Below are 24267 nucleotides of genomic sequence, written 5' to 3' on the forward strand. Positions count from 1 at the left end.
TCTCTGTAGGTGAACCAGAAGCAACGCTAGCCCATTTGTTGCTTTTAGAAGCAGCACCAGACCAGGTGTTGGCTTCAGTTGTAGTCTCCTTAGTCACCTGTGATTGCTCGCTCCATTTTTTACCTTCAGAAGCAACAGCAGACCAACTGCTGATCTCTGCAGACTTTTTGGTGGGTTGTTGTTGTTGTTGTTGTACTTGAGTTTTGATTCTATTCCAATCTTGAACAGGTTCAGAATTCGTCTTTGATTCTTGTTCAGCATTTACTTCAGCTAACACAGAGGCTTGAATCGTCTCCCAATCAATAACGCCATCAACAGGTTCTTGCTCAACAACTATGCACCTCAGTTAATTATATGTTTCTTTTTATGGTATTCATACCTGAAGCGGTTGGTTTCTTTTGAAGACCAGGAGGAGGGAGAGAAGAAGGTGCCTTGTTTTCAACAGCAGCAGTTGGCTTCTTTTCTAAACCAGAAGGAGACAACTTTTTCTTCATAGTGATAGTAGTAGGTTTCTTTTCAAGTCGAGGAGGAGGAAGATTAGAGGGCGCTTTCTTTTCAACAGCAGGAGCTGGCTTTTCTTCAGAAGTTTGCAGCTTCTTTTCGGCAAAAGGCACTGTATTCTTTTCAATCTTGGTTTTTGTCTCAGTGACGTTTGGAGAAGCAGCTTTCTTTTTTTCAGTATCGGGAGTGGGCTTGATCTCCGCAACAGATGCTGTTATTTTCTTTTCAGCTACAGCCGGAGCAACCTTCCTTTCCTGAGCAGTAGCTGCAGCCTTCTTTTCTGGCGCAGGAGGAGTAGCTATCTTTTTCTCGACAACAGGAGTAGCCGCCTTCTTATCATTCGCGACAGAAGTTTTCTTTGCTGTAGAAATTGAAGGGGATGGAACTTTTTCTTTAGGAGCAACAGTAGATTTTGTTGGAGAAGGTGCAGAGACTTCCTTTACCTTTTCTTTTGCTGCCACTTTTTTTGCAGACGCAGGAGGTTCTTCTACAACTGTGGCAGGAGTAGAAGCGCCGCTGACTGATGGGCTTGGCTTCTTTTTACCCTTTTTCTTCTTAGTACTCGTTTCCTCTGTACTTACACCCATGGATTTCAAGAGATTGTTTTGTCTCTTTAATGCCAAGTTATCACCCTGAATACGCATGCCTTCTTTCAAGAACAATTTACCGAGAACACCAGCTAATTCGCGTCTACCAGTCTGAACACCATCTTCAAAATCATTCAATAAACTACAGCGCTGACGTAGTAAATCCTTGTGCGATTCAACGAAGCGCTTGACTTCTTTTTCAATCGTCACAGCTTCCATCACTTCACCTTCCTGCATCAATGGCTCAAGACAAACAAGCGAGAACTTGCAGAACAAAGATTCAGGGAAAATGTTTTCTGTTACTTCATATCTGAATGTCTGGCGGATAGAATAATATCCACTTTCGACTTTCTTGATTTTCTTTTTCATGTCTTTGTTGTTCAGTCTCTCGATACGACCGCTCAAGCTAGAACGGAGGCTTTCTTTGTAAGCCTTGAGTAAGCTATCAATGTCTTTAAAGAGTTCCTCTACTTTAACATTCAATGATTCTACAATGCGGTCCTGAGCAATATCAACTTCTTTAGTTGAGTCCATCCGTTTCAAAGAGTTGACATCTAAAGCTTTCAATGATTCACCTATTTTGGCAGCATTGGGGTTCTTTGTTCCTTTGTGGTCTTCATGAGAAGCCATGCGTTCACCCATTTCATAGATAGTAGGAACAATCAGTTTCCAAAGGTCTGTTGTCAATGTGTGAATTTCCTTCATATGAGCAGGCGCAAACTCATTCATAAAATTAAGCACAAGCGTCTTAAAGTGGTTCAAATGATTTTCGAAAATGCTGTCTACTTTGGCAATCTCTTCAGGGGTTAATTTCTTGTTCTTAAACTGAGCTTGTTCTGTAGGCCAACTATCAACAAAAGAGACAAACTTTTGAGAAGTAAAATAATCGTCAATGGTTGCCTGACATTCGTTTCCCATTAATCGTGTACGTCTCTTTTCAAACTCGCTTAGCTTTTCCAGAAAGCTATTAAGCGGATGCCAGGCACGTTCAAGGGCTAGTTTGAGTTCTGCTAATGCTTTCTTCACAGCAGTGTCTGCTTTTTCGTTAAAGATGGTACGGTCAATCTCAAGATCGCCAGGTGTTTTTGATTCAGGGCGCGTGTGGTTACAAGTAGGTGTGGTGTGTGATAAAAGAATGTCTCCTGTCAGATTTTTGAGTAAATGAAAGCAGTCTGAGGGTAAGCACAGTGCTTGGCGTTCAATGATTAAGGGATCTAGAAGGTGTGAAGGATCCTTGGGATCATCAACCAAAGGAATGTTGTCAGGGTAAGGATTGAACTGAACAGGTTCAAATAAGTCAGGCAGACCAGAATATCCACTAGGCAAAGTCATCCATGCCTGACAGGCTTCTATGATTTGGTTAATCAGACTGTCATTCTCTTGTTTTTGTTCCTGAAGTTGTTCAAACTTCTTGGCCATCAGTGCTGCGCGTTCTTTTCTAACAACTTCTTCAGAAGCATCGTTTTCCAGTAAAAAGTTGATTTGGTATTTGCCCGCTGATAAACTGGTAGCTGCTGTTTGATTTTCGGGTACTTCTTCTTGAGTTTTGGCGTTCCAGACAAAGTGCTTTTTGTAAATAAACTGAGCCCACTCTCGGCAATAAAGACTGCGTGTCTCCATATCACATGCTCTAAAGCGTGCTAGCTCCTTGGATACACCACTTTGCTCTACTCTTAATACTTCTATTGGTGTCTCCATACTATGTGTCAAGAAGAGAAAGAAAACTAAAGAACAAAAAAAAGAACAAAAAAAAAATATTTTCTTGCTGATATTCAAATATGCTTCTGTCCAGAATGCTTGTAGCCCTACTATCTTGCTTTTTAAGCTATTGAATGGCTTTCTCTCTCTCTCTCTATGAGCACAGTATATCCTCTTTTCTTTTTTTATTCACTTTGCAAAGTACACTTATCATAATTGCTGATACGTTTTTCTTTTCTTAAAAAAAACGCATGCCTATGAATAAACGCGTCTATATTTGACAGTTAAATTACATTTCTTTTTTTTTTTTCTTCTTCTTCTTTTGTAAGACATGGACTTGAAAAAAAGATCAATATACTATTTAGATCAAGATGATGAAGAGGAAGATGAATGGGAAAGAGAAGCCTCTTCTTCTTCTACTCAAAAGTAATACTGTTTTTTGTTGACAACACTTTCTTATATTGTCTATAGATCGCGTTCTATAAAACCTTTACCCCCGAATCCTTATGCAGCTCAAATAGATATATTAGATAAACAATACGAATTGATAAAGTAAAAGAAAAAAAAAAAAAGGGATTGATGTATGCATTTGCTTATTATTTTAGTACAAATTATCAAGATTTATCAGATCAACTTGAACAGTTACAAGCTAGCTTAGACTATTTCGAGAAAGAAGAAGCCTCACAAAAGACAAATACAGATAAGGCACAACAAAAGGTATATTGTAGTGAGCCATATGCTTCTCTGATAACCCTAGACAGTAGTACATGAAAGTGATAGAAGATACCATCTCCCTTACTCTATCCACCACAAAAGATGTTACTGCTTTATTGAATTCAGATACACCTCTTTGGAAGAAAGATACTGAGCTATCCAACAAACTAAAATCAAAACTAGCTTATTGGCAAAATTTGTTTGAAGAACAAGATCAAAAAAATACACACTATGCATTAGTCAAGGACTACAAATCAACCCAATTTGATCTCATTGATTTGAATGCTCAAATACTCGGCTATGAAGCTCGTATTCAACAACTCAATACAGAAAGGTCCAAGTTAAATGGGCTGCCAAAAATGTTGCCTATCTTAATATCAGAAACAGAGAATTACATGAAAGAAATGCAACAAGTGTCTAAAGAAATGAGTGCATTTGAAAAAAATATGATTCAGCCTTGTTTGACTAGATTAGCAGAAATACAGGTTGTTTACCCCTCACAGAAGAAGGAATTAGACAAAGAGCTTGAAAAGATGGAGGCACTGGTGAATGATTTGGAAGCCATGTATAAAATCTTGATTAAACAGCGTGCTTTTCAACAATTGATCACTTATATCTCTGACAGCAGTGTAGCCAAAGAAAAAGAGTTGAAGACGGTCACTGAAGAATTCGAGGCTGAAGCAACTCAACCTACTGTAGTTCAAGAAGACGAATCTATACAAGAAATCAAACAGTTGCTAGACGTACATTTCAAAGAGAATAATGGCGATACTATTCTAGATCAAATACAAACACTCAAACAGCAACATTTAGAATTAAAAAACAAATGGCAAGACAATGTTCGATCCTATATGGACGCTGCTAGTGAATTGTAAGCATGTTCATTGTTATCACTACCATATTAACATACTACAATAGAAACAATCTAAAGCAAAGGCTATCTCAAAACCTGTTTACACATTCAACTTCCACAAATGATTTGATTATGACACCAAAACCATATACAAATCTACAAAATGAACTTGAATTCCATACACATGAACTAAAATTGGCCATAATAGAACTTGAAAAGGTAGGTTTAGACCATAAAAGATAGACACACTTAACAACACATAATAGGCTGTCAATGATAAAGAAAGTAACATCACATTTGAGCAACAGAAAAAACTGTTTTCGTTGTTCTTTACTGATCCTGATGCATTTGAACATTTACATTCAGATTTGTCAGTAAATAAAAACTAATCTTGTTGAGCATACAATGCTGCATTACGTCCTGCTGTTCTACCAAACACAACACACTCCAAAAGAGAGTTGCCAGCAAGTCTATTATGGCCATGGACACCACCTGTCACTTCTCCTGCACCATAAAGACCAGGAATGAGAGTTCTTTCATCTTGTTTTAAGATAGCTGCATCTGTATTGATCATCAATCCTCCCATAGTGTAATGAACAGCAGGTGTTATAAGAGCCACCCAGTATGTTTTGGCATTCAATAAAGGACAAGGAAAGACAGTCTTTCCAGTTATGTCTTGCTTTTCTTGACCCACATATTCGTCGTATGTCTTGAATTCAGATATTAATTCTACTTCATCGACATCTACTAGCTCGGCTAACTGTCTTGTGCCTTCCACTTGTTTGAAAAAGCCTTTAGAAGCATAAAAGCCCAATGTACTTGCACCGAAATTATCCACAGCCTCATCTGTCAAGATCATATAAGCAGCTGCATAACGTTCATTGTCCTTTTTGGGTATAACCTTGCTCATCCAACTATTCTTCTTATGATAAATTGTACTGCTCTGGTGATAAATAGCAGCTGTGACTCTATCACGTAAAGTCAATTCATCCGTAAATCGCTTACCATCTCCATTCAACAAGACGCCGCCGTAAGCTCGAAGCGCTTCAGGAGCTAAGAACTTTGTAGATGCAGTAGGGTCATTAGGATCAATAAAACCTGTAGGATGAACTTGTACTTGATCCTATTTTTTTTGATTAAATATCTGTCACAAATTCATATATACATCAACTCGTACCATATCTCTCATGCCAGCGCCTACACTTAAACCAATGCGAACACCATCTCCGCTAGCCCAAGGTCCATTTGTGGTAGCCGTCTTGATCAACTGAGGCGCAAATTCGCTCAACAAAGTCTGGTTTCCATCTGGCAAACGTTCTCCTGTTTGTCCACCAAATCCACCGCTTGTCAACACAATAGCATCTGCCTTGATGGTCTCCTTCTTCCCTTCTTCATTTATGACTTGTACACCAAATACAGATTGGTTGTCCATCAACAATTGTGACACACGAGTCTGTGTCAAGACTTCAATATGGTTTTCTAAAGAAAGAAACTTCTTCTTTAGTGTGTCGACTAGTTTCCAGCCAACAGGAACAGGACGCCCATTAAGAGGAGGGCAACGATGTGTGCGACCATGCGAGTGACCTCCGCAACGTGAAACGACTGATAAGTCAAGCGTGGGCTGTCCATTGGCATCCAAACTTTGTTCTACTAACCATTTTAAAGCATCTTGGCTTTCATCTACGAGTTTACTAACAAGGTCTTGCTGAGAGATACCAGCACCCGACATGAGAGTATCTTGAATAAATGCTTCACGGGAGTCATTTGTTGTGGACTCAATGGCATTAATGCCCGAAGTAGCCTTCATTGAATTACCACTAGTGACATGGTGAGTGTCTGTCTTACGAATCGCATGCCTCTCTCACCCAATATTTTTTTCTTTTTCGACCAGAATAACTTTAGTATTGCCTTGATGATGTGCTTCAATAGCTGCAGAAAGACCCGCTAAACCACCACCCACTACAACAACTACTTTAAATTGCTGGTCTGAAGAAGACATATAGAACCTATGATATAAGTAATAAGCGATAGATAGAAAAATGAAATGAAAAATGAGTTTCATAAAAAAGAAAAGAAAAAGAAAGTCTTGTTTATATGGATACAATCTGAGTTTCTCGGTAAATGTCAAATGGCATGATTTTTTTTATTATTATTGTCATTCTATATGTTTTATGTTCAAACATGATGGTAAGAGAATGCAGTAGGGTTCTATAGTTAAAGAAAAATATAGCAATCTCCTCACCAGGAGGATTCTTTCCACATAATTCGTTTATCCAGTCCATTCGTCCAATCTCTTTTCAATGTGGCTAGAATAGCATCTTTTTCAGCCCATCTTTCTCTCAACCATTCACCCAACTCATTTTCATCTTCTGGTAAATCTTCAATAGCAAATCGTCTACAATGCACATGGAATTCATATTCTGGCCATAAGGAGCGAATATGTATGCGCACCATACTAGGTGCTTGATGAAACTGCTTTAGTTGTGTACGGTGGCGATAGGCAATCGTAAAATCATAGACATACTTGATATGCGATCCCCTGAACTCGTTGACACAGCATACAAATCCTTTTGTACGCGGTAAAAGAAGATGGTCTAATACTTTATAGTTACGTTCACGGGCAAAGTTTTGTGATTCGTAAAGCTTTTTTGGTGTTATACGAGAGCCTTCGACATAATTAATGATCCATGCTGGTGTTTGAAGACGCTTGATTGTACTGAATGTTGATTGAATCTTTTTTTGATCTTTTGTCCATGCACGCTTGACAAAGATAAAGCCTGCCAACTGCCAATGTATTATCAGTCAAAGCATCTTTTTGATAATCAATACATTACCCACATGCCCCATCCAAAAAATGGTAGCTAAAGATAATCAAAGTTAAATAAATACAGATGATTATAGCTCTACTTACATATTTAATAGAATCCTTAACAAAGTACTAGGATAGCAATTAGATATATGTCTTTTTAAACCAAAATATGCTTACTTTGCAATTGTCAAGCATACTTCTTCTGTTGGCAACTGAGTGAATCAAATAAATATCTGACCATGATTGATGGTTGCATAGCACAAGAGCGCTTTCGCTTTGAGGAAGGTTGTCTCCAGAGAATGTAATACGAGCTTTTTTACGACGCTATAAAAAAGGATAAGATAAATTTGATAGCTAAATACATTTTTTTTTACTTTACTTCGAAAAAATATTGCATGGCTTTCCAAGTGGCACCAACCAACTTGGAGTTGATCTTGACAAGCAAGCGTTCTGAGAAAGGTCTTAAAATAAAGGAAGTGATCTGGATCGCGTTCAAAGTGCCTGCTAAACTAGAAATAGAGTTCAACATAAAAGAACTGTGTGTCTTTATATATTACCCAAATAAAGAAACACTATAGAACACAGCATTAACGGCTTCAGATATGCTTCTAATAACATGCATATTAAATAAAAACGACAAGGGGGTGAAAGAGAAACAAAAAAAAAATTAAAAAGCAGCTGTATCTAAATGAGGAATAGTCGGGAACCACTTTTTTTTTTCCTATTGTGTGCCTCTGGCCACTGATCTGCATTTTAAGTAGTAAAAAGATCATGAAATGAAATATAATTTTATTATTAAGCGTATGAGTAGTTATAATTAGGATATTTGTAGTTTGTAAATGGAGTGGTTGTTTAATGATAAGCTTTTTCGTCGTATTGATAATTGGAAGATTCGTTCATGTAATGAAAGTTATCTACAATATGATCTTGAGAAGTAGTCTTTTCATGATGATCGTCTTCATCGACAGTAACGTGTTGAGGTTCATCTTCTTCAAACTCATATTCATCTTCTTGCCAGTTGAAGTCTTCACCTCTAGCCTTAGCAATCAAGTAACGAATCCAAGTAGGTAAGAAAGAGCGACTGAAAGCAGCAGTCCACCAGTCTTCACGTTGAGAATAATCGGGACGGACATAACCACGAGAGACGATGTCAATAAGGTAGATAACACCGTTGATGGCAATGTAAGAAAGGACACCGCCAATAACACCATAGGCAATGGAGTAGGTGAAAGGCATGACAGTCAAAGTAACAAAGGCAGGAATAGCATCACCAGGATAATCCCAGTTGATGTTGCGGACACCTGAAAGCATCATAGAGCCAACAACGATCAAAGCAGGACCGGTTGACCATGGAGGGAAACTGGCAAAGATAGGAGAAAAGAAAATAGAGACAAAGAAACCAAAACCGACAGCAATGGCAGTGATACCAGTACGGCCACCTTCAGCAATACCAGCACCAGATTCGACAAAGGCAGTACAAGGGGAGCTACCGAAGCAAGCACCAATAGAAATTGAAGCAGCATCACACATGAAAGCAAAAGTGGAATGTTCAAAATCACCAGCCTTGTCAGTGAAACCACCATAATTGGCCATGGAGTACATAGTACCAGTGGTATCCATGATATCGACATAAAGGAAAGTAATCAAAGCAATCCAGATTTCTTTAGTGCTCAAGTCAAAGTTGAATTTGCCGAGAACATGAGTTAGAGGGTGGACAGTAACAACCTTCTTGAAGAAGTCAAACATAAGGTCACCTTGAGTGGTGTAAGGGAAATAAGTGACAGCATTGACACGAGGCCAAGAAGTGATGGCAATGAAAAGGATAGAGATTAAGATAGCACCACGGACGCGATAAATGAGCAAGATAGTCATAATAACTAAACCGAGAATACCCATATAGGTTGTGCCGTTTGTCATAGTGCCCCATTGACAAGCACCGTCAGAGTTTTTGGCAGCAGCAGGACAGGCGCCTAAGCCAACCAAAGTAGATGCGTCCATGCCAACAAGTCCGATACCAGCAGACGATTGAAGACCAATAAAGCAGAGATATAGACCGATACCACAACCCATTGCAATCTTGATACTCATGGGAATAATACGTGCGAGCCATTGTCGAACACCAAAAATAGAAAGAAGCAAAAAGATAAGACCTTCGATAAATACAGCAGCAAGGGCAGTTTCGTAGCTAATGTTACCGGAGCCATGATAGCCAACGACAGTGTATGTAAAATAGGCGTTTAACCCCATACCAGGGGCCATACCAAGAGGTAAATTAGCAAAGAAACCGATCATGACACTAGCAATCATGGCAATAATTGTGGTAGACATAATCATGTCCAATTTGACTTCATAGACGCAAGCCATATAGGCTTCATTGGTATCACAAGTAGGATCAGCAGCAGTACCTTCGCAAACGCAAGGTCCGCCACTGTCTGAAATAATAGAAGCATTAACTGAAATAATATAAGCCTAAAAAAATCGAATTGATCTGCTGTGTTGGTATGTAATTCTTTTGTTTGTTTGTATTTTAATTACCATGGCAAAGAAGGTAGTTAAACCAGCACGAATTTCGGTCAAAAACTTGGTGCCTTTTCTTTCACGTCGAGCACCAGAATTGTCCAATTGGAAATATTTGCCTACAAAAGAATGGGCAACATAATCATTAACTGTATCTGCCCAAGTCATGATTAATGTAAATTAGGTATTTTCTCTTTTTTTTAGAGAATATAAATGTATAATTGAAAAAAGAAGAAAAGGAAAAGGAATCAGAAAAAAGAATAAAATTAGATTCTCGAATGAAGGTTTATATACAACTGATGATTTTTGCTTGGAATTTGTTCGTTTTGGTGGATGTCACAAACCAAGGATTGGTTCAGTTTTTGACTCCGAGTCCAATTGTCTCAAAAGATGGAGGAGATGGAGGAAAATGAGTAACAAGTTAAAATTTTTTGTAAAATCTACTTTGCTTTGTTTGGATTTTGTGTTACTTTTTTCTTATCCAGTATCTGAGCTTGGTTGATACGAGTGCCTCCGTGCACATTGTATGGAAGAGGATCTAAAACAAAATCGGTAGGTGAATATGCAGAATTCTTGTTTCATTTCTATATGACTCAAATGTGATTTCACAGTCTATTATATGAAAACTAGAGCTGAAGAGAGGAAATATCAAGAGAGTTTTTTTTTGGTAATCTAAAAAAGATAAACACTTGTTATCTATCTGATCGAATGCTCTCACATGAGTTCTTTAGACCAAATCGAAAACGTAATATAAATATCTACCTTAATATTTCTCTTACTTAACCCAAGGTATATTGAAAATGGTTTATCTTATTTGTTCATATCAGTTTTGTTTTATCAACTTTAATTTCAAAGTACCTAATACTAAAGTACCTATTTGGTATAACACTATCTCTCTTTTCCTCATTCTTATTGCAGCATTCAACCCTTTTATGAGTGACAGTCATTTATTGTTTCTATTCTTTTCCATAAGGAAGGTAAACTGCCTTAAGAATCCCTTTTTCAAATACCGAGCTTGCTATTATTAATCGAAAGCATTGAGGTTTATAATTAGCATTCCTTCAATGTGACAAGCATCATCTTGTGTCCGCTTTAATGTTCCTCAGTGACATTAATTGTATTTTTAAATTAGATATCTAAAAGTATACTCAACTACTGATTTAGCCAAAAAGATTATCTCTTGAATTGTATGATATGTGTGCGTATATATGTATTACGCCTTTAGAAAACAACAACATTTTATGATACGCCAAGTCCGATTTATTTATCGTACAACATAAGAGACCTTGGAGGCGGGCAATTAATGATTTACTTTATTTGTTAATTCCTTCGTTTGTTTATAAAGGCGTCAAAGTACAGGAGTTCATTTTCTTGTTTTGTCATTCGGGTTGAAAAAGATTGTCTTTAGATCGCACTAAAATTTGTAACTTTGCAGAAAAAATTTCATCTTGAAGATCTTTGGACAAGCAATGTGTTTCCAAAATTGCATTGCTTATAGATGCTGCTCAAGTATGCAAGTACATGAACACAATGTTATTGTTTTCTTTGACTATGTACTATAGCTTTAAGCTCAATTGTAATTGACACAAACTGCTTGTCAACAAAACAAAACATACTTAGATTGTTTAGTAACTTCATCTTTATGCATACGATCTTGTTTTTTTTTTTTTTAGTTTCTGATTACATGTATAAATTATGCGTCTTTGCTTAAATTTTCTGTTCTATTGTAATCTTTGATTTCTTTATGCAAGTAGACAAAGTACATTTATCTCTTTAAAGTCAAATTATATATCTTGACAATACAAACTAAAAAGAGAATTAATATGAAAAAAAGCAACTCAAAGTATTTTGCCGCCATGCCGAATCATTCAAAGGACTATATGAATGGTTCCCTTGAATTGATACAAAATTCTGTATAAATCTATAAAAAAATCAATGGGTCATTGGTTAGCTTTCTGTATTCATGCATGTGCGGTCTTACAATGTTTAAAATGTGTTTTCTTTCTAAAATAAAGTTCTATCGTAAGGTCAAAAGAAAAAGTTATGTTTTGTGGATCTGGCCTTACATCATCGCCCTTCAATCTAGATGACTCATGATAGCAAGCTGGATAGTCATTTTAAAAATTCTGCATAGGCTATCAGGAAGGAAATCCAAAATACAGACGCACATGGTGCTACAGTTTGAGAAAAAAATACTATCAAGAAATGTCATCTTGACTTGAAAATGCTACGGCGTAAGGGACATCAAATGAAAGCTTTGGAGTGGCTACTTGTAAAGCATCATGTATAGTTCTTCCAGAAATTGTTGTCGCGCCAAGATGTCGCATTTTGTATATTTTGTACTATAATTTTTCAACGTTTGCGACATTACTTCTTGGAAACACTGTATAAAACTCTTACTATGGAAATGTAACTGTCGGCAATGTACACTCTCATGCTTACTTAAATGACACATCGTATAGATGAAGACTGAAACTTAACCTATAGTATCTAGCAATAATTTTTGGCAAAACTAGCTTATGAGTCAAATGGTTTCTTACATTGAAACTATTATTGACTATACTTACTATTGAATTAAAAAAACTTACCGTCATAAACATTTATGTGTCTCTAGCCTTGAACAATCAGAAGCTATCTATTGCACAAAGAATATTAAGTATTTGTTACAGCGAAAAATGTTCTGAATAAACAAATAAAAGACTCGCGATTGATTATTTGATGGTTTCTTAGAATACTAATTATAGAAACAGAAATGATGCATCTTGTCAATACCTTATATATGGATTTTGTGCTTGAGCCTTTTTTTTTAAAAAAAAAAAACCTACTTTCACTTTTTATTTGCGGTTTTCTGGTACAACATATATGCTTTTATCTCTCTTCTTTGACAATACAAGACAACATTCGTGCTCTTTTGATTTAATGGTTCAATCTCAACAAAGTTGGGCTTTAACTATTCATAATACGCTCTCTCTTCAAAAAAAATAGCCTTCGTAAAAAAGTTAACGACCAAAAATTTTGGTCACCTCGCTCAGAATTAGCCAAATCCTTCATAGCTTCTCCTTCGGTTTAGAGTTTTTAAGTTTTCCTTTAGAAATAAGGCATAAATGTGAAGGAAAGAAAGATCGGATTGAGACGGCTATTCTAGAGTCTTTCTTAGTCTTGATGGAAAACGTGTCTTCTACTAAGATTGTTCATCAACCATAAACTTTAATTTTTATCAATCACCCGGTTAGATCTTTCTGACTAACTCACGACTTTATTTAAGTAGGCAAAGAGAATCCGTATATGAAGCATCGACTCCGACCTTTATTACCTTGTTTATCATGTCTAAAACTGTTGTTTCTGACCTCAAGAGTGTCATGTATTATAGTGAATCTTATTCACAAATAGCCTCCATATCGTATAAGAATGGATACTTATTTTCTAATCAATATCTACTCAAAAGGGCTTTTTGTACTAATTACAGTGTATCACGAACTTGAATGCATATCTGAAGGCAATACTCAAATTAAGCCGCCCTTTTCATCGTTTCCTTTTTGCTAAAAGTACCTGGATATTGTCTTATCTAATTTCGATAGGATCAGATTTTTTTCTTGTGTAATATTTTATTAAATGTAAAATAAATATGTTTCAACTACACATCGCTGAGGAGTGTAGCGTGGATAAATTAAAGATTAGGAGAAAAGAAGAGAAAATATTTCGATCTAAAAGAAGAGAATGAACCTTGAGTGAGATCGATATCTTACTTATTGCGTCCGAAATGATCCACTCAGAGTCAAAAGGTTGGTTGTCAATGGTAAATTGCCAGTAGGCGGATGGCGGGATCAGACTTACATTGGGTCATTCCAAAAATTCTCGATCAACTTTCTGTTCTCATCTTTACAAACCCCCAATTGGTCAAAAACAAAATTGCTCCAACACCAAGCCAATGGTACCATTGAATTTCTTGATTTCAAAGAACATGTTTTAAACAAAAAACCAGCCCTGTTGATGATGTAGTTGTCGAGTAATGGCGCATCCAAGATCGGCTTGTTTAGGCCCTGTTTTGAGCATTTTTGAACGTTTTTGCTATAAAATTCATATAAAGCTTGTTATCTAATAGCTTATAGAAAATAATGTATGCTACTTTGAGTCCCAAAGAACATAGAGGAATCGAAATATTGGCACTTTATAATGTGAATGTGAGGTAACTGGACATATGACATACTTGATGTTGTTGTGCGAAGATTAAAAGTAGACAGTTTCAATTCTTTATCCAGCAGATCAGAAATCGAGCTTTTGGTTGGAACTGCATAAAGACGCAATTGTATGACTTTGGTGTAGTGACAAAAGTTGTAGATTCTTGCTTTTTGAGTCTATTGATGCAAGAAACACAACTATTCTGATCATAGAATATTGAGCGAATAGGCGAAAATATTCCCAAGGTTTTCTACTTCTATCATACCATTTTCTAAATACAATTGGCAACCAAATGCTCTGAAAAAAATTAGAACTTTTGGCGCATATTTTGAGTACTCAAGCTTGTCAGTAGCTTTAATTTTCATTGTGTAACATCAAAAAGAAGGTCAAAGAGTTGTTAGCTTGATGATTTTCATGAGTAGTACCCTTTGGATCAGATTAATTTTTGGTCATTTTTATAAGTCGTTTTTTTTACCCTCTATGTTAGTAAATATGGTTTGTAAGTATTTGAAGTATTTCTGCGTGAAGAATCAGATTTTATGCTATCCTTATATGTCTAGGAAAAAGGCAAATTCTTATGCTGAACTGGCCCAACTATCTAATTCAACAAATATTGATTTCGCTTTTGTTAAAGTAGTTAGAGATGCTATAAGTGGATTTTTCTGTCTTCAGTGAATGCTCTTGATGACTGAACGAGCTTTCTGAATTTTTTCTTCTACCTAATTTGAACTCCTTATTGTTGAACTCCTTATTGTTGAACTCTAAATTCTGACAGCTACTTGTGTCACAGAATGCTTATTTTTTACTTTGAATCCCTATTATTGTACTACTTTATATCACATTAGACTTTAACACATTGTTACATTTCAGTTGCTTCCGTCGATTGTAGTCTTCCTCTTGTGTTTGTCCTTTCTCTCCTTTTTTTCTCTTTTGTTATTATTATTAAAACTCGTATTTGTTACTTAATTTCTGTGTTGCTTTGTCATTCTACTTGAACTTCTACTTTTTGACATGATCATCTTCATGCATGATGCTATTACTTATTGGAGTAGTCCTACAATTCAGTTAGTTTGACTTTATTATAAATCGAATTGCTTTATCTTAACGAGTTCATTATGACTCACATCTTTTTACTTTAGAATTAGTAATCGTTTTCTCAATAAACTATTCAAATTATTGTTCAATAAAGACCAGAAAATTTTTCTCACTTTATTTTGATCATTTGGACTACTTGTCTATTTGACTTCCTGGATACTGACATAAGAAGGTCTTTAACTTTAAATCATTTACTTAAGGGTTCGTTACCTTAAAAACGTGGTGTTTTACATAAAATCGTTCCTTTGTTTTGGATTCTACTGTATAAACTCTTTTATGCGTTACTGGTATAAAAATCCAACCTTGACCCGTAACAACAGCAACAATATTCTATATTATTTCCAAAAATAAAAGACAAGTTTCCCGACAAATTTTCAAAAAAAATTCCCCAACGGGGAATTGAACCCCGGCCGCGTCGGTGAGAGCGACGAATCCTAGCCACTAGACCATTGAGGAGATTTTTTAGTTGTAATTTTTGCGTTCCACTAACCATGTCTATAGCTGCAGTAAGATCACGTGACCAAGAAATACTATTTAGGTTTACTCTTTAACTCTTGATTCTAAAGAAGTAGGCCCAAAAAGGAAATTATTTAAACTAGGTAGTTTTTATCACTGATCAAAAATTGAATACCTTTTATTCTTTGGATTATGTGGGTTATTTATATGTTTTCTAGTTATTTGTACTAGTACGTAATTAGTAATTGAAGACATGAAATATAAAATAATATGCTAAATATAATTGCTAATAATTGACTAATATCAATGTTTTGCTAAGTATCCTTTTTGATTCTTTTTCTTCGTTCTTTGCTTCGTTTTATGTTAGGTGAGAACCTTCTTCTTTTCTTTGCGTTTGCTTCTTTTCGGAATTTCATTTCTAGTTTTAGCGGCAGTTCTTGCATGAGTTGTGTATTACTTGCAATGTGCTTCGTAACCAAATTCGGCTCGACATAGTTGAGAAGTTATATTCTTTATATATAGCTTTAAAATATTTAAAGAATGGTGACGTAAGAGGTTCTGCCGAACCGTATCCGTTTGTGTCCGTGCCGCTTCTATACTATAGGTGTACGTAGTAAAGGGGTGAAGCACCCTCTGAGTAATGGTTGTTCTTGTTCTGGGTGTTGTAACAGGTGTTGGTGATGATTTTGGTGCGTTCGTGGTGAACATGTGGATCCAAGGACCAACAAGAATACTAATAAGCCATCTCTCTTTCATGCAGTGGCATTTTCCCATTATTTTCTTATACTCTTTCTTATGCAAGCAAATTAAGGCCTTTATTATCTTTAATTCCTTTTTTTTTACCCGTTATCTGTCTGTTCTTATCGTTGTTTCTTAGTACATTGTACTCACTATCTAATTCCGTTGAATTGTATAAAAGCTGAATTAGCAAAATCTAATAAAATTATCGAACTTTGGAAAAAGATATTTTCGAAGGATATTACCTGAGAATCTAGTGCTATTACATTCGAAGTAGGTTCTTACAGTCTTTCCTTGGTGCTCGTGTGTAATAAGTGATTAATCGGTTACCTTACTTCTAGAATATCTGCTTCAATTCTGTTATCATCACTGTCATTAGAAAAATTAAACTAAATGTAAATTAAAAAGATCCGGTCCGCGTTAACTGTCCGATAAAATGTCAAATCGTTTGCCTATTGAATTTCGGAGACAAATAGCCTTAGTCACGTGGCTAGAAAGTTGTTGTGCAGTATGTTTGGTTCAATGCTTAACTTTTTTTTTTTTTTTTTTTTTTTAGATTCATACAAGTAGTATGGTAAATGCACTTTCTTTAACTAAGCCTATACGCGTACTAACGCGATGAGCAATAGTCTGTTACTTTACACACTGATCTCGGTGATCTGAAAGTGGAGATTTTTTGCGAATCAGTGCCCAAGACAGCAGAGGTAAGATGTGTGAAATGTAATCTTGGTATAACTAACCATACTTATTATGGTAGAACTTTCTCGCTTTGTGTGCAAGCGGCTATTATGATAATAACTCATTCCACAGAAACATTCCCGGCTTTATGATTCAGGTAAGATTAGAGTTTGTTTATTGGCTTGTATTTTAATGGTTTTTAATTAGACTGGTGATCCTACAGGTTCAGGAAAAGGTGGTAACTCTATCTGGGGACGCAAGTTTAATGATGAGATTCGGTCCACGCTAAAAGTAATAAATCATTTACCAATGACTAAATACTAAATACTAAATGAATTTAGCATAATGCTCGTGGTATCCTTTCTATGGCTAATTCTGGTCCAAACACAAACGGTTCTCAGTTTTTCATTACTTATGCGAAACACCCTCATCTAGATACAAAATATACAGTGTTTGGAAAGTAAGTAATAAGTTATAAATTTTAATGAGCTCATATATTTCTTAGAGTCATTGATGGTGCTGATTCTACATTAGATGCATTGGAAAAGCTTCCAGTAGATGAAAAGAACAGACCACTTCAAGATATTCGTATTAAATCAGTCACCATCCATGCAAATCCTATTGCCGACAAGCAATAAATAATTGTAAATAAGAATAGAATTTATGTCTAAAATGATACATGTATGATGATTTGTGTATGTGTATATATATGTGTATATGCAGAGTTAAAATGTAGACCATTGCCAATCAGCTGGTACTGAAGGGATAGGATTAAACACTAGTAATAATAAGTTATTATCGAAGAATGTCTAAGCAAAAATAACTCACCTTGATCCTTCTTACCATTAGGCTTATTTATATTTAAGCCCCTAGACATTGTGGGCTTTGAAGACGGTACAACAATATCTAATGAAAAAGTAATAAATAAATCACTTTATATATCAGATAAGAAACTCACCATCTCTTCCAAGTTCAGTTATACCTTCCATTGCTTGAGGTTGTTGAGTCATGATACCAGCATGTCTTTTCTTCAAGTTTGATTGGTTATTTGCTGCAATAGTTGCGCTTTTTCTTCTCATTCTACTTGGCTGCCGCAGCTCTTCTTGCCACTGAATGTAATCATCTGCACAAGCATCACAGCCTCTTGACAAGATACCTCGAGGATGGTACTGCGATAATTGGTCCAGTCTAAAGTAATTCGAGCAATGCACTGAACAGAATATGTCACCACATTTTCTGCAGTGATGTCTTCTTTCAAACAAACCAAATGTTGTAGGACAACCTATATAGCAACAAGCATTTGCTTCTGAGTCTTTCTATATACACCAAATAAGTTTCTCGTTCATCAGTATAGAAACTTACCTTCCAGTGATCTCGGGAGGGAGAACCTGTTACTTCTTCAAAAACTATAGGTTTATTAAGACTTGTTGAAGCAATGTCCAGTGCTGAATCATTGTCGGATGGTGCGTTGTTACGAGAGGGCGGTTGTGCAAGGGTTAGCTGAGAAGGTCGTTTTTTACGAGTTAAGGAGTAGACATCCATTCAGGTAGCCAATAACAATACTTTATATAGTTCTAATGTGGAGAAGACTCTTTTCTCTACTTTTAGAGAAAAAAAAAGAAGAAAAAAATGAATTAAGGTTATTGATTATCTGTTGTTGGTCATCTTGGATCAAATAAAGTCCGCCATAGCAACGGTTACTACATGACTGAGTTTGGTTGCCATGGTTCGCTCAGGCACAAGTCTTTAAGTACATGGTATCTCACCCCCTTAAATTCTTCGCCTTTCTTTCTTATAAATATGTCTTCTCAACCAAAGTTAGAAAAGTCATGCTCAGAAACAAAACAAATAAGAAGCGACATAAAACAGTTAAAGAACGATATAGTAAGTAGCGCTTATCATTATTGTATTTACTAACTCTGTTCTTGTAGATTGCAGAAGCAAAGAAAGATCTCAAAAAGGTAAGAAGAAACAAGGAATGGCAGAAAAGATATGTTTTTTTACAAGCTGAGTTAGGACAAGTCTAATAGGTAGATAGATGTTTAATAAAAAAAAAATGATGCTTAACACCTAAATAATGAACAGCAGCAAGCAAAAGTTAAATCAACTAAATACTGAGTTTAAAAAGCTAGCACAACTCCGCCTAAACCAATCCCATTCATTACAAGATCAATGGGAATCTTATCAAACAGACACACGACAATCGAGAAAAAAAGATATTGAAAAACGACAGGCCGATTTTGACAAGGAGACCCAAATGGACCAAATAAAAAACGAGGAACCAATCAAAAAGTCCGAGATCTGCAGCAGATTGATCCATGTCTTAAAAAATCAAGATAGCATTCAAATTGTAAATCAAAACAGCGACAATGGCGATATTGATACTTCTGTTGTAATTTTACCAAATGATATTTTGGAGCTATTTTGGTTTATTGGTGTTAATGATATTCCTGTTGTTCAGTCTGAATTACCTCTTATGATTTCCCGCCTTGAAAGCTTATTGAAATAAATTTTTTATGAATGATGAGTGGATGGTTTCATATTAAAAGTGAAACCTACTGATCGTAATTCTTTTTTAGCTTGTCATTCTCTTTTAACCCACACTTCTTTTTCATCATTATTATAGAAAATATGCTGCAGTAGTATAAAGATGTCAAATAGCTTTTATTATCAACCTTTTCAAAAGCTACCTCACTGTGATCAATCATTCCAGTCACCAGTACAAACTCCAGAAGGAAATGTCACTTGTTCTGATTTATACCAAAAGATTATTACTGTACGAGTTTATTTTGTCCTTATTATTGTCAACTTTTTATTTGTCGTCATTACTACCAGTTACTTTGTATATCGTTATTTATCGCCCAAAGATATGACAAGTGCCTCAAGACAATGGCAAAATTACTCTCTTAAAAAAAGAAGTATTTTTGTCACTGTCTTGGGAGCTACAGGTCATTGTATTTTCTCTACCAGTATCCTTCTTAACCAAGTCATTGTTACTACTTTTACTTGCGATATCTACTTGTGGTGTCCAATGATAGGGCTCTATCTCTGGATGTACTCTATGTTATGGCGTGCACATCGTCTTCACTTCCTTATACAGACAAGCGAACTTCAAAAACGATTTTTCTATCAGCAAAACACCTCCATACAAACTTACGCTTGGTTTATTCAACACAGAAACGCATTGAATAAGAGTACAGCATACTGTTTGGTATTCTTTGTTATTTCTATGGTGCTATTGATTACTATCGTTGTTCTTGGAGAAGTACTCGGCTTAAGGCCACCTGGAACAAGCGCTCAATCCAACTGTCAATTTCCTTTTGGAAATTATGTAGTGATGGGTATGGTCAGCTTCTTTTTCTTGATCCTTGTTCCCTTCATTGTTTGGCATGTACGTAATGATGATGATGCACATGGTATTCGGCAAGAAATTCGAATAACATTGTCAGTGGGTGTACCATGTTTCATTTGCTTCATTGTCTGGCAAGTACTGTTTGCACTGCCAACATTTGCCAAGCCTATCAATCCTCGAGGCTATTTTGGTCCTGGTAATTGGATTGTGCTCATGACTACTTCCAACCATATCATGTCAGTCATCTACCCTTTGTTCAAGACACTTTCAGTGACGAAGAAACCCCACAGAAAAAGCAGAGATTTATACAACATGGTCACAAGACACTCATTGTCGACGGGATTTGAACAAGCACGGGCAAATCAAGCTACAGAAAATCAAACGCAAGAATGGGAACAACAGTTAGATTTGACCACGGAATCACTTAACTATGCACTCCATACACCTACGTTACTCAAAGTATTACAATCTTGGGCTGTAAAGGATTTCACAATAGAAAACATCTTGTTCTATGATCGATACTTGTGCCTAGTTCATGCAATTGAGAGAAGAATTGCAAAAGAGCCGCATCATTCATTTTATCGAGGTTCTATGACTATAGTCGAAGAAAATACCAGTGTGCTTTCTGAATTAGATCGTGATGTAACAAGTCCAAGTCAAGAAGTCTTAAATACACCTTTTGTGGAGAGAGAAGTGTCTGCGCTTGTGACATTTTACGATACCTTTATAACAGAACAAGCACCTTTACAAGTGAATATTTCCCACAAGGCAAGACATACAATTGACATGGTCATGGCTCCACTTTATCAGAATAAAACGACATACAAAAAGAAGAAATCCGGTATTCCAAACTTTCTATGGCAAAAAGAAGAAGGCAATATGCATCAAGAAGAACAAGAAGACAGTATAAAAATAACTATAGATGATGATAGTAGCACCAATAGCCTTGTGATTTCCTCTGTTTTACGAGATCAGCAAAAGAACGAAAAGCTATCTCACTCGATTCAAGAAGGAGACAAAGGCGTAGTCTTATTATCGAAAATCAATTCAAATCAACACTATCATCCTACCTTGCAAGTATTTGAAGAAGCTAGAAAAGAAGTATTTTGGAATATTTATTCTGGTCTATTTCCCAAAGTCGTTGAAGCTTTAAATCATACCAATCCAGGATAAAAAAATGAGTACAAAAAATTGATGGCTGTATATATTTTCTCTATATCTTAGAAAGAGCCTGGCGAAGTGTTTTTTAGATTCATTCTTTTGAACCTAAAATTTAACGAAAAGTATAATAGTTGACCTTAATAAACCAAGCAGCTCAAGATTTAGGATCTCAGTCTTTTTATGACCATATTCTGATGCAATCATCTTTCTTGATTAAAGTGTTTGATCTTGTACAATTTAATGTACTGACTCTCTTTTTCAATCAGGTTGAATTGATGAGAGCAAAGTCTGTCGGAATCCTAAACAACCTTTCAAATAAACAAAAAACTTTTTTTTTTTTTTTTTTTTTTTTTTTTTTTTTTCATGTATTGTTCTTTTTGTGCCCAATGATACACTTATTGAAACCTATTATCAAGACCAGTAGACACTGTGTTGTTCGGCTTTATAGTACAACAAGCCCTAAAAAGGAACCTTTGTCTCCTTTAGGAAAACACTTGAGAGACTCTATCAAAGTACGAGGAAGAGAAATAAGTTGCTTGAGTTATTCACGATCGTTCATAGGTGGCAGGCCCCTTGTCCACTGCTCATTTTATGAGACAAGTCTTGGTCAACCCTTTGAGTGGATACTATATGCTTGGTGATGTATTTGGACAAAAGGGCGACTTTATCACTTCACCTGAAATAAGTCAAGTTTTTGGCGAAGTAAACTTTCACAAAACATTAAGACAGTTGCTGATAAACTATATAGTTATGTGGTCTTTGGTATTTGACTGAATGGATGCGCTTAGGTCAACCAGAAAAGATACAAATCATTGAATTTGGTCCTGGTCGAGGCACACTTATGAGTGATATGCTGAGGGTAAAAAAAAATCATATTACACAGATAGAAAATTGCATAATAATTTAAAAAAATTAGACATTGTCCCAATTCCCTCAATTCTATAAGACACTGACAGATGTTCACTTAGTTGAAGCTAGTCCTGGTCTTCGAAAGATGCAAAGAGCAGCTCTTGTTAAGGGATCAGAAGAAAAAGATGTAGTTCGTATTGAAGGCAGTCAATTCGAGGCACCTGTTGAATCTATTTCGAGACAAGACGGCATCAAAGTATCTTGGCATGACGGCATTGAGGTTGTTCCAGGTATGGAAAACAGAATAAGCTATCAAGTAATGCTCTAATGATAGATCAATGGTCATTCGTTATGGCACATGAATTCTTTGATGCTTTACCTATTCACAGTTTTGAGGTAAGAAGAAAAAGTTAAGAATACATTCTAATTAAACATAATATTTTCTAGAAAACTGAATCAGAATGGAGAGAACTCATGGTTGATATTGATGATACAGAAGAAAGGTAAAGTTTTTTTTTAAAGAAATAAAGTGTTCTTGCTAAATACTAATCTTTAATCGTAAAAAAAGTGAGCACAATTTTAGACTAGTGAAGTCACCTAATCCTACACCAATGACACAGCCTCTGTTGAGTGATGCAAAGTTTGCTGATATGAAAGATGGTGATCGTGTAGAAATCTCCCCTGATAGTTACAGTGTTATGGATAAGATTACCAAGTTCCTGGACCGAAATGGTGGTAGTGGTTTAGCTATTGATTATGGACAAGACTATATTCAAGGTGATACTTTGAGAGTGAGTAGCTGCACAACTTGTGATAAAGATATCAACTTTATTTTAGGCTATCAAGAATCACAAAATCATCCACCCGATGTCTGATCCTGGCACGGCTGATTTAAGTGCAGATGTCGATTTCTCTTTCTTAAAGAAGGCAATTTCACAAGGATCAGGTAGGACAATCAGCAAAAACCTGACTACAGAGTTCTGAATAGCGTATAACAATTAGATGTTACTGCTTATGGCCCAGTTACACAAAAAGATTTTCTGGTATCTTTAGGTATTCAAGCTAGAGTAGAACAGCTGTTTAGAAGTCAAAAGACATCGGCCGGTAAAAAGGCATTATTGGATGGAGCCGAAAGATTAGTCAGCCCCGAAGCAATGGGTAGAATCTACAAAGTCTTGGCTTTTGCTAAAGACAATAATGCTTCGGTCCAATCTGAGCCAGTAGGATTTGAGGGGAAAAATGAAGCAACAGCTGTCAATGATACAGATAAACATTAAAACCAATCGAAAATAGATGGAGTTACCTAAACGAGTGTATATCGCCATATTAAGGATTTGTACTTCACAATAATCAGAATATTTTTTTGATTTTGTTTTACTTTTATGGAAACACTTTCATGCATCCCCTATTTTTAACCCATAATTGGTGACAAGGATTTTTCAACTAAGTCACGAGCTATTTTTTGATGTTACAAGAACTGTATCCTAGATAACGACAGCTTATGAGAAGTTTTGTCGCAAAAAGGAAAAAAAAGGAAGATGAGACAAAAAGTGAACAAAATTCCGTAAGAGATACGGTTGTCAAGATAAAAAGGCTGTAGTTTCTTCTTTTTCTTTCCTGTTTCAAATATCTTTCTTGCATTCTCTTCCAACATCCCCTCCAATTCTTCTTTTTTTTTATCTGTAAATAAACACATGACAGGAGAAGACCATAGTAAGATAGACAACAGCGAAGTGTATTCCGAAAAGATTTCTACAGAGAAATATAATGAAAAAGTGAATCAAGACTTTGACAAAAAGGTTACCAAGGACTTGGATGAACCTTGGGTTGTAGATTCTCAAGGAAACAAGCTTGACGAAGAGCATGCTCCTGCTTATCTTTATACTGAAGATGATCTGGACATTGCCATTATTAACGATATCTCCCTTACCGAAGATGATCCCAATACAAAAGCATTTACTTTTCGTGCTCTTCTAGTTGGTGCTGTATGTATACATTACTTCACTCAATCATGATTGTTTACTTGTTTTTCCTGTAGCTTCTTAGTGCACTTAGTTCCTCTGTTGCTCAATTGATGATC

The 24267-nt window shown here is 35.9% G+C and overlaps 12 protein-coding genes and 1 non-coding gene across 13 annotated transcripts; 7 read left to right on the forward strand and 6 right to left on the reverse strand.

The window, feature by feature from the left end:
• Positions 1–113: 113 nt before the first annotated feature.
• Positions 114–2835, reverse strand: B0P05DRAFT_249409 (uncharacterized protein). The gene has a single exon (XM_051573333.1). It carries the CDS (start codon positions 2784–2786, stop codon positions 351–353), a length of 2436 nt encoding a protein of 811 aa, XP_051431349.1. The 5' UTR covers positions 2787–2835; the 3' UTR covers positions 114–350.
• Positions 2836–3117: 282 nt separating this feature from the next.
• Positions 3118–4596, forward strand: B0P05DRAFT_590619 (uncharacterized protein; the record flags this gene model as incomplete). Its single annotated transcript, XM_051582823.1, has 5 exons — positions 3118–3212; positions 3258–3338; positions 3392–3503; positions 3551–4371; positions 4419–4596. The coding sequence occupies 5 exons, from the start codon at positions 3118–3120 to the stop codon at positions 4594–4596; spliced, it is 1287 nt and encodes a 428-aa protein (XP_051431350.1).
• A 71-nt stretch (positions 4597–4667) lies between these two features.
• B0P05DRAFT_624240 (FAD binding domain-containing protein) lies at positions 4668–6352 on the reverse strand (the record flags this gene model as incomplete). Its single annotated transcript, XM_051583457.1, has 3 exons — positions 4668–5476; positions 5531–6170; positions 6219–6352. 3 exons carry the CDS (start codon positions 6350–6352, stop codon positions 4739–4741), a joined length of 1512 nt encoding a protein of 503 aa, XP_051431351.1. The 3' UTR covers positions 4668–4738.
• Positions 6353–6458: 106 nt separating this feature from the next.
• On the reverse strand, positions 6459–7800 carry B0P05DRAFT_557111 (acyltransferase-domain-containing protein). Its single transcript, XM_051579985.1, has 5 exons — positions 7542–7800; positions 7340–7486; positions 7265–7291; positions 7188–7214; positions 6459–7137 (listed from the first exon to the last, which is right to left on the reverse strand). The coding sequence occupies exons 1-5, from the start codon at positions 7689–7691 to the stop codon at positions 6592–6594; spliced, it is 897 nt and encodes a 298-aa protein (XP_051431352.1). The 5' UTR covers positions 7692–7800; the 3' UTR covers positions 6459–6591.
• Positions 7801–8014: 214 nt separating this feature from the next.
• On the reverse strand, positions 8015–9847 carry B0P05DRAFT_574588 (permease family-domain-containing protein; the record flags this gene model as incomplete). Its single annotated transcript, XM_051581574.1, has 2 exons — positions 8015–9631; positions 9698–9847. 2 exons carry the CDS (start codon positions 9845–9847, stop codon positions 8015–8017), a joined length of 1767 nt encoding a protein of 588 aa, XP_051431353.1.
• A 5490-nt stretch (positions 9848–15337) lies between these two features.
• Positions 15338–15409, reverse strand: B0P05DRAFT_t91. The gene has a single exon. It is a non-coding gene; the product is annotated as a tRNA-Glu (tRNA).
• A 469-nt stretch (positions 15410–15878) lies between these two features.
• On the forward strand, positions 15879–16655 carry B0P05DRAFT_599525 (uncharacterized protein). Its single transcript, XM_051583208.1, has 2 exons — positions 15879–16420; positions 16489–16655. The coding sequence occupies exon 1, from the start codon at positions 16050–16052 to the stop codon at positions 16284–16286; it is 237 nt and encodes a 78-aa protein (XP_051431354.1). The 5' UTR covers positions 15879–16049; the 3' UTR covers positions 16287–16420; positions 16489–16655.
• A 63-nt stretch (positions 16656–16718) lies between these two features.
• On the forward strand, positions 16719–17463 carry B0P05DRAFT_581279 (peptidyl-prolyl cis-trans isomerase-like 3; the record flags this gene model as incomplete). The annotated part of the gene is made up of 6 exons (XM_051582092.1): positions 16719–16721; positions 16777–16851; positions 16905–16982; positions 17033–17116; positions 17167–17285; positions 17331–17463. 6 exons carry the CDS (start codon positions 16719–16721, stop codon positions 17461–17463), a joined length of 492 nt encoding a protein of 163 aa, XP_051431355.1.
• An 87-nt stretch (positions 17464–17550) lies between these two features.
• On the reverse strand, positions 17551–18367 carry B0P05DRAFT_590623 (uncharacterized protein; the record flags this gene model as incomplete). Its single annotated transcript, XM_051582824.1, has 4 exons — positions 17551–17603; positions 17654–17731; positions 17784–18141; positions 18188–18367. 4 exons carry the CDS (start codon positions 18365–18367, stop codon positions 17551–17553), a joined length of 669 nt encoding a protein of 222 aa, XP_051431356.1.
• A 250-nt stretch (positions 18368–18617) lies between these two features.
• Positions 18618–19410, forward strand: B0P05DRAFT_557122 (uncharacterized protein). Its single transcript, XM_051579986.1, has one exon. The coding sequence runs from the start codon at positions 18903–18905 to the stop codon at positions 19332–19334; it is 432 nt and encodes a 143-aa protein (XP_051431357.1). The 5' UTR covers positions 18618–18902; the 3' UTR covers positions 19335–19410.
• Positions 19411–20054: 644 nt separating this feature from the next.
• On the forward strand, positions 20055–20708 carry B0P05DRAFT_477325 (uncharacterized protein; the record flags this gene model as incomplete). The annotated part of the gene is made up of 1 exon (XM_051574959.1): positions 20055–20708. A coding segment is annotated over one exon (654 nt), but the record flags the coding sequence as incomplete, so codon positions are not given.
• Positions 20709–21929: 1221 nt separating this feature from the next.
• Positions 21930–23697, forward strand: B0P05DRAFT_624246 (S-adenosyl-L-methionine-dependent methyltransferase; the record flags this gene model as incomplete). The annotated part of the gene is made up of 8 exons (XM_051583458.1): positions 21930–22040; positions 22087–22197; positions 22255–22477; positions 22522–22583; positions 22635–22690; positions 22876–22978; positions 23025–23133; positions 23190–23697. 8 exons carry the CDS (start codon positions 21930–21932, stop codon positions 23462–23464), a joined length of 1050 nt encoding a protein of 349 aa, XP_051431359.1. The 3' UTR covers positions 23465–23697.
• A 184-nt stretch (positions 23698–23881) lies between these two features.
• Positions 23882–24202, forward strand: B0P05DRAFT_574594 (uncharacterized protein; the record flags this gene model as incomplete). Its single annotated transcript, XM_051581575.1, has 1 exon — positions 23882–24202. The coding sequence occupies one exon, from the start codon at positions 23882–23884 to the stop codon at positions 24200–24202; it is 321 nt and encodes a 106-aa protein (XP_051431360.1).
• Positions 24203–24267: the final 65 nt, after the last annotated feature.

This window comes from Gilbertella persicaria, assembly GCF_025201335.1.
Source record: "Gilbertella persicaria strain CBS 190.32 chromosome Unknown B0P05scaffold_46, whole genome shotgun sequence".
In the NCBI taxonomy this organism is placed as follows: Eukaryota; Fungi; Mucoromycota; class Mucoromycetes; order Mucorales; family Choanephoraceae; genus Gilbertella; species Gilbertella persicaria.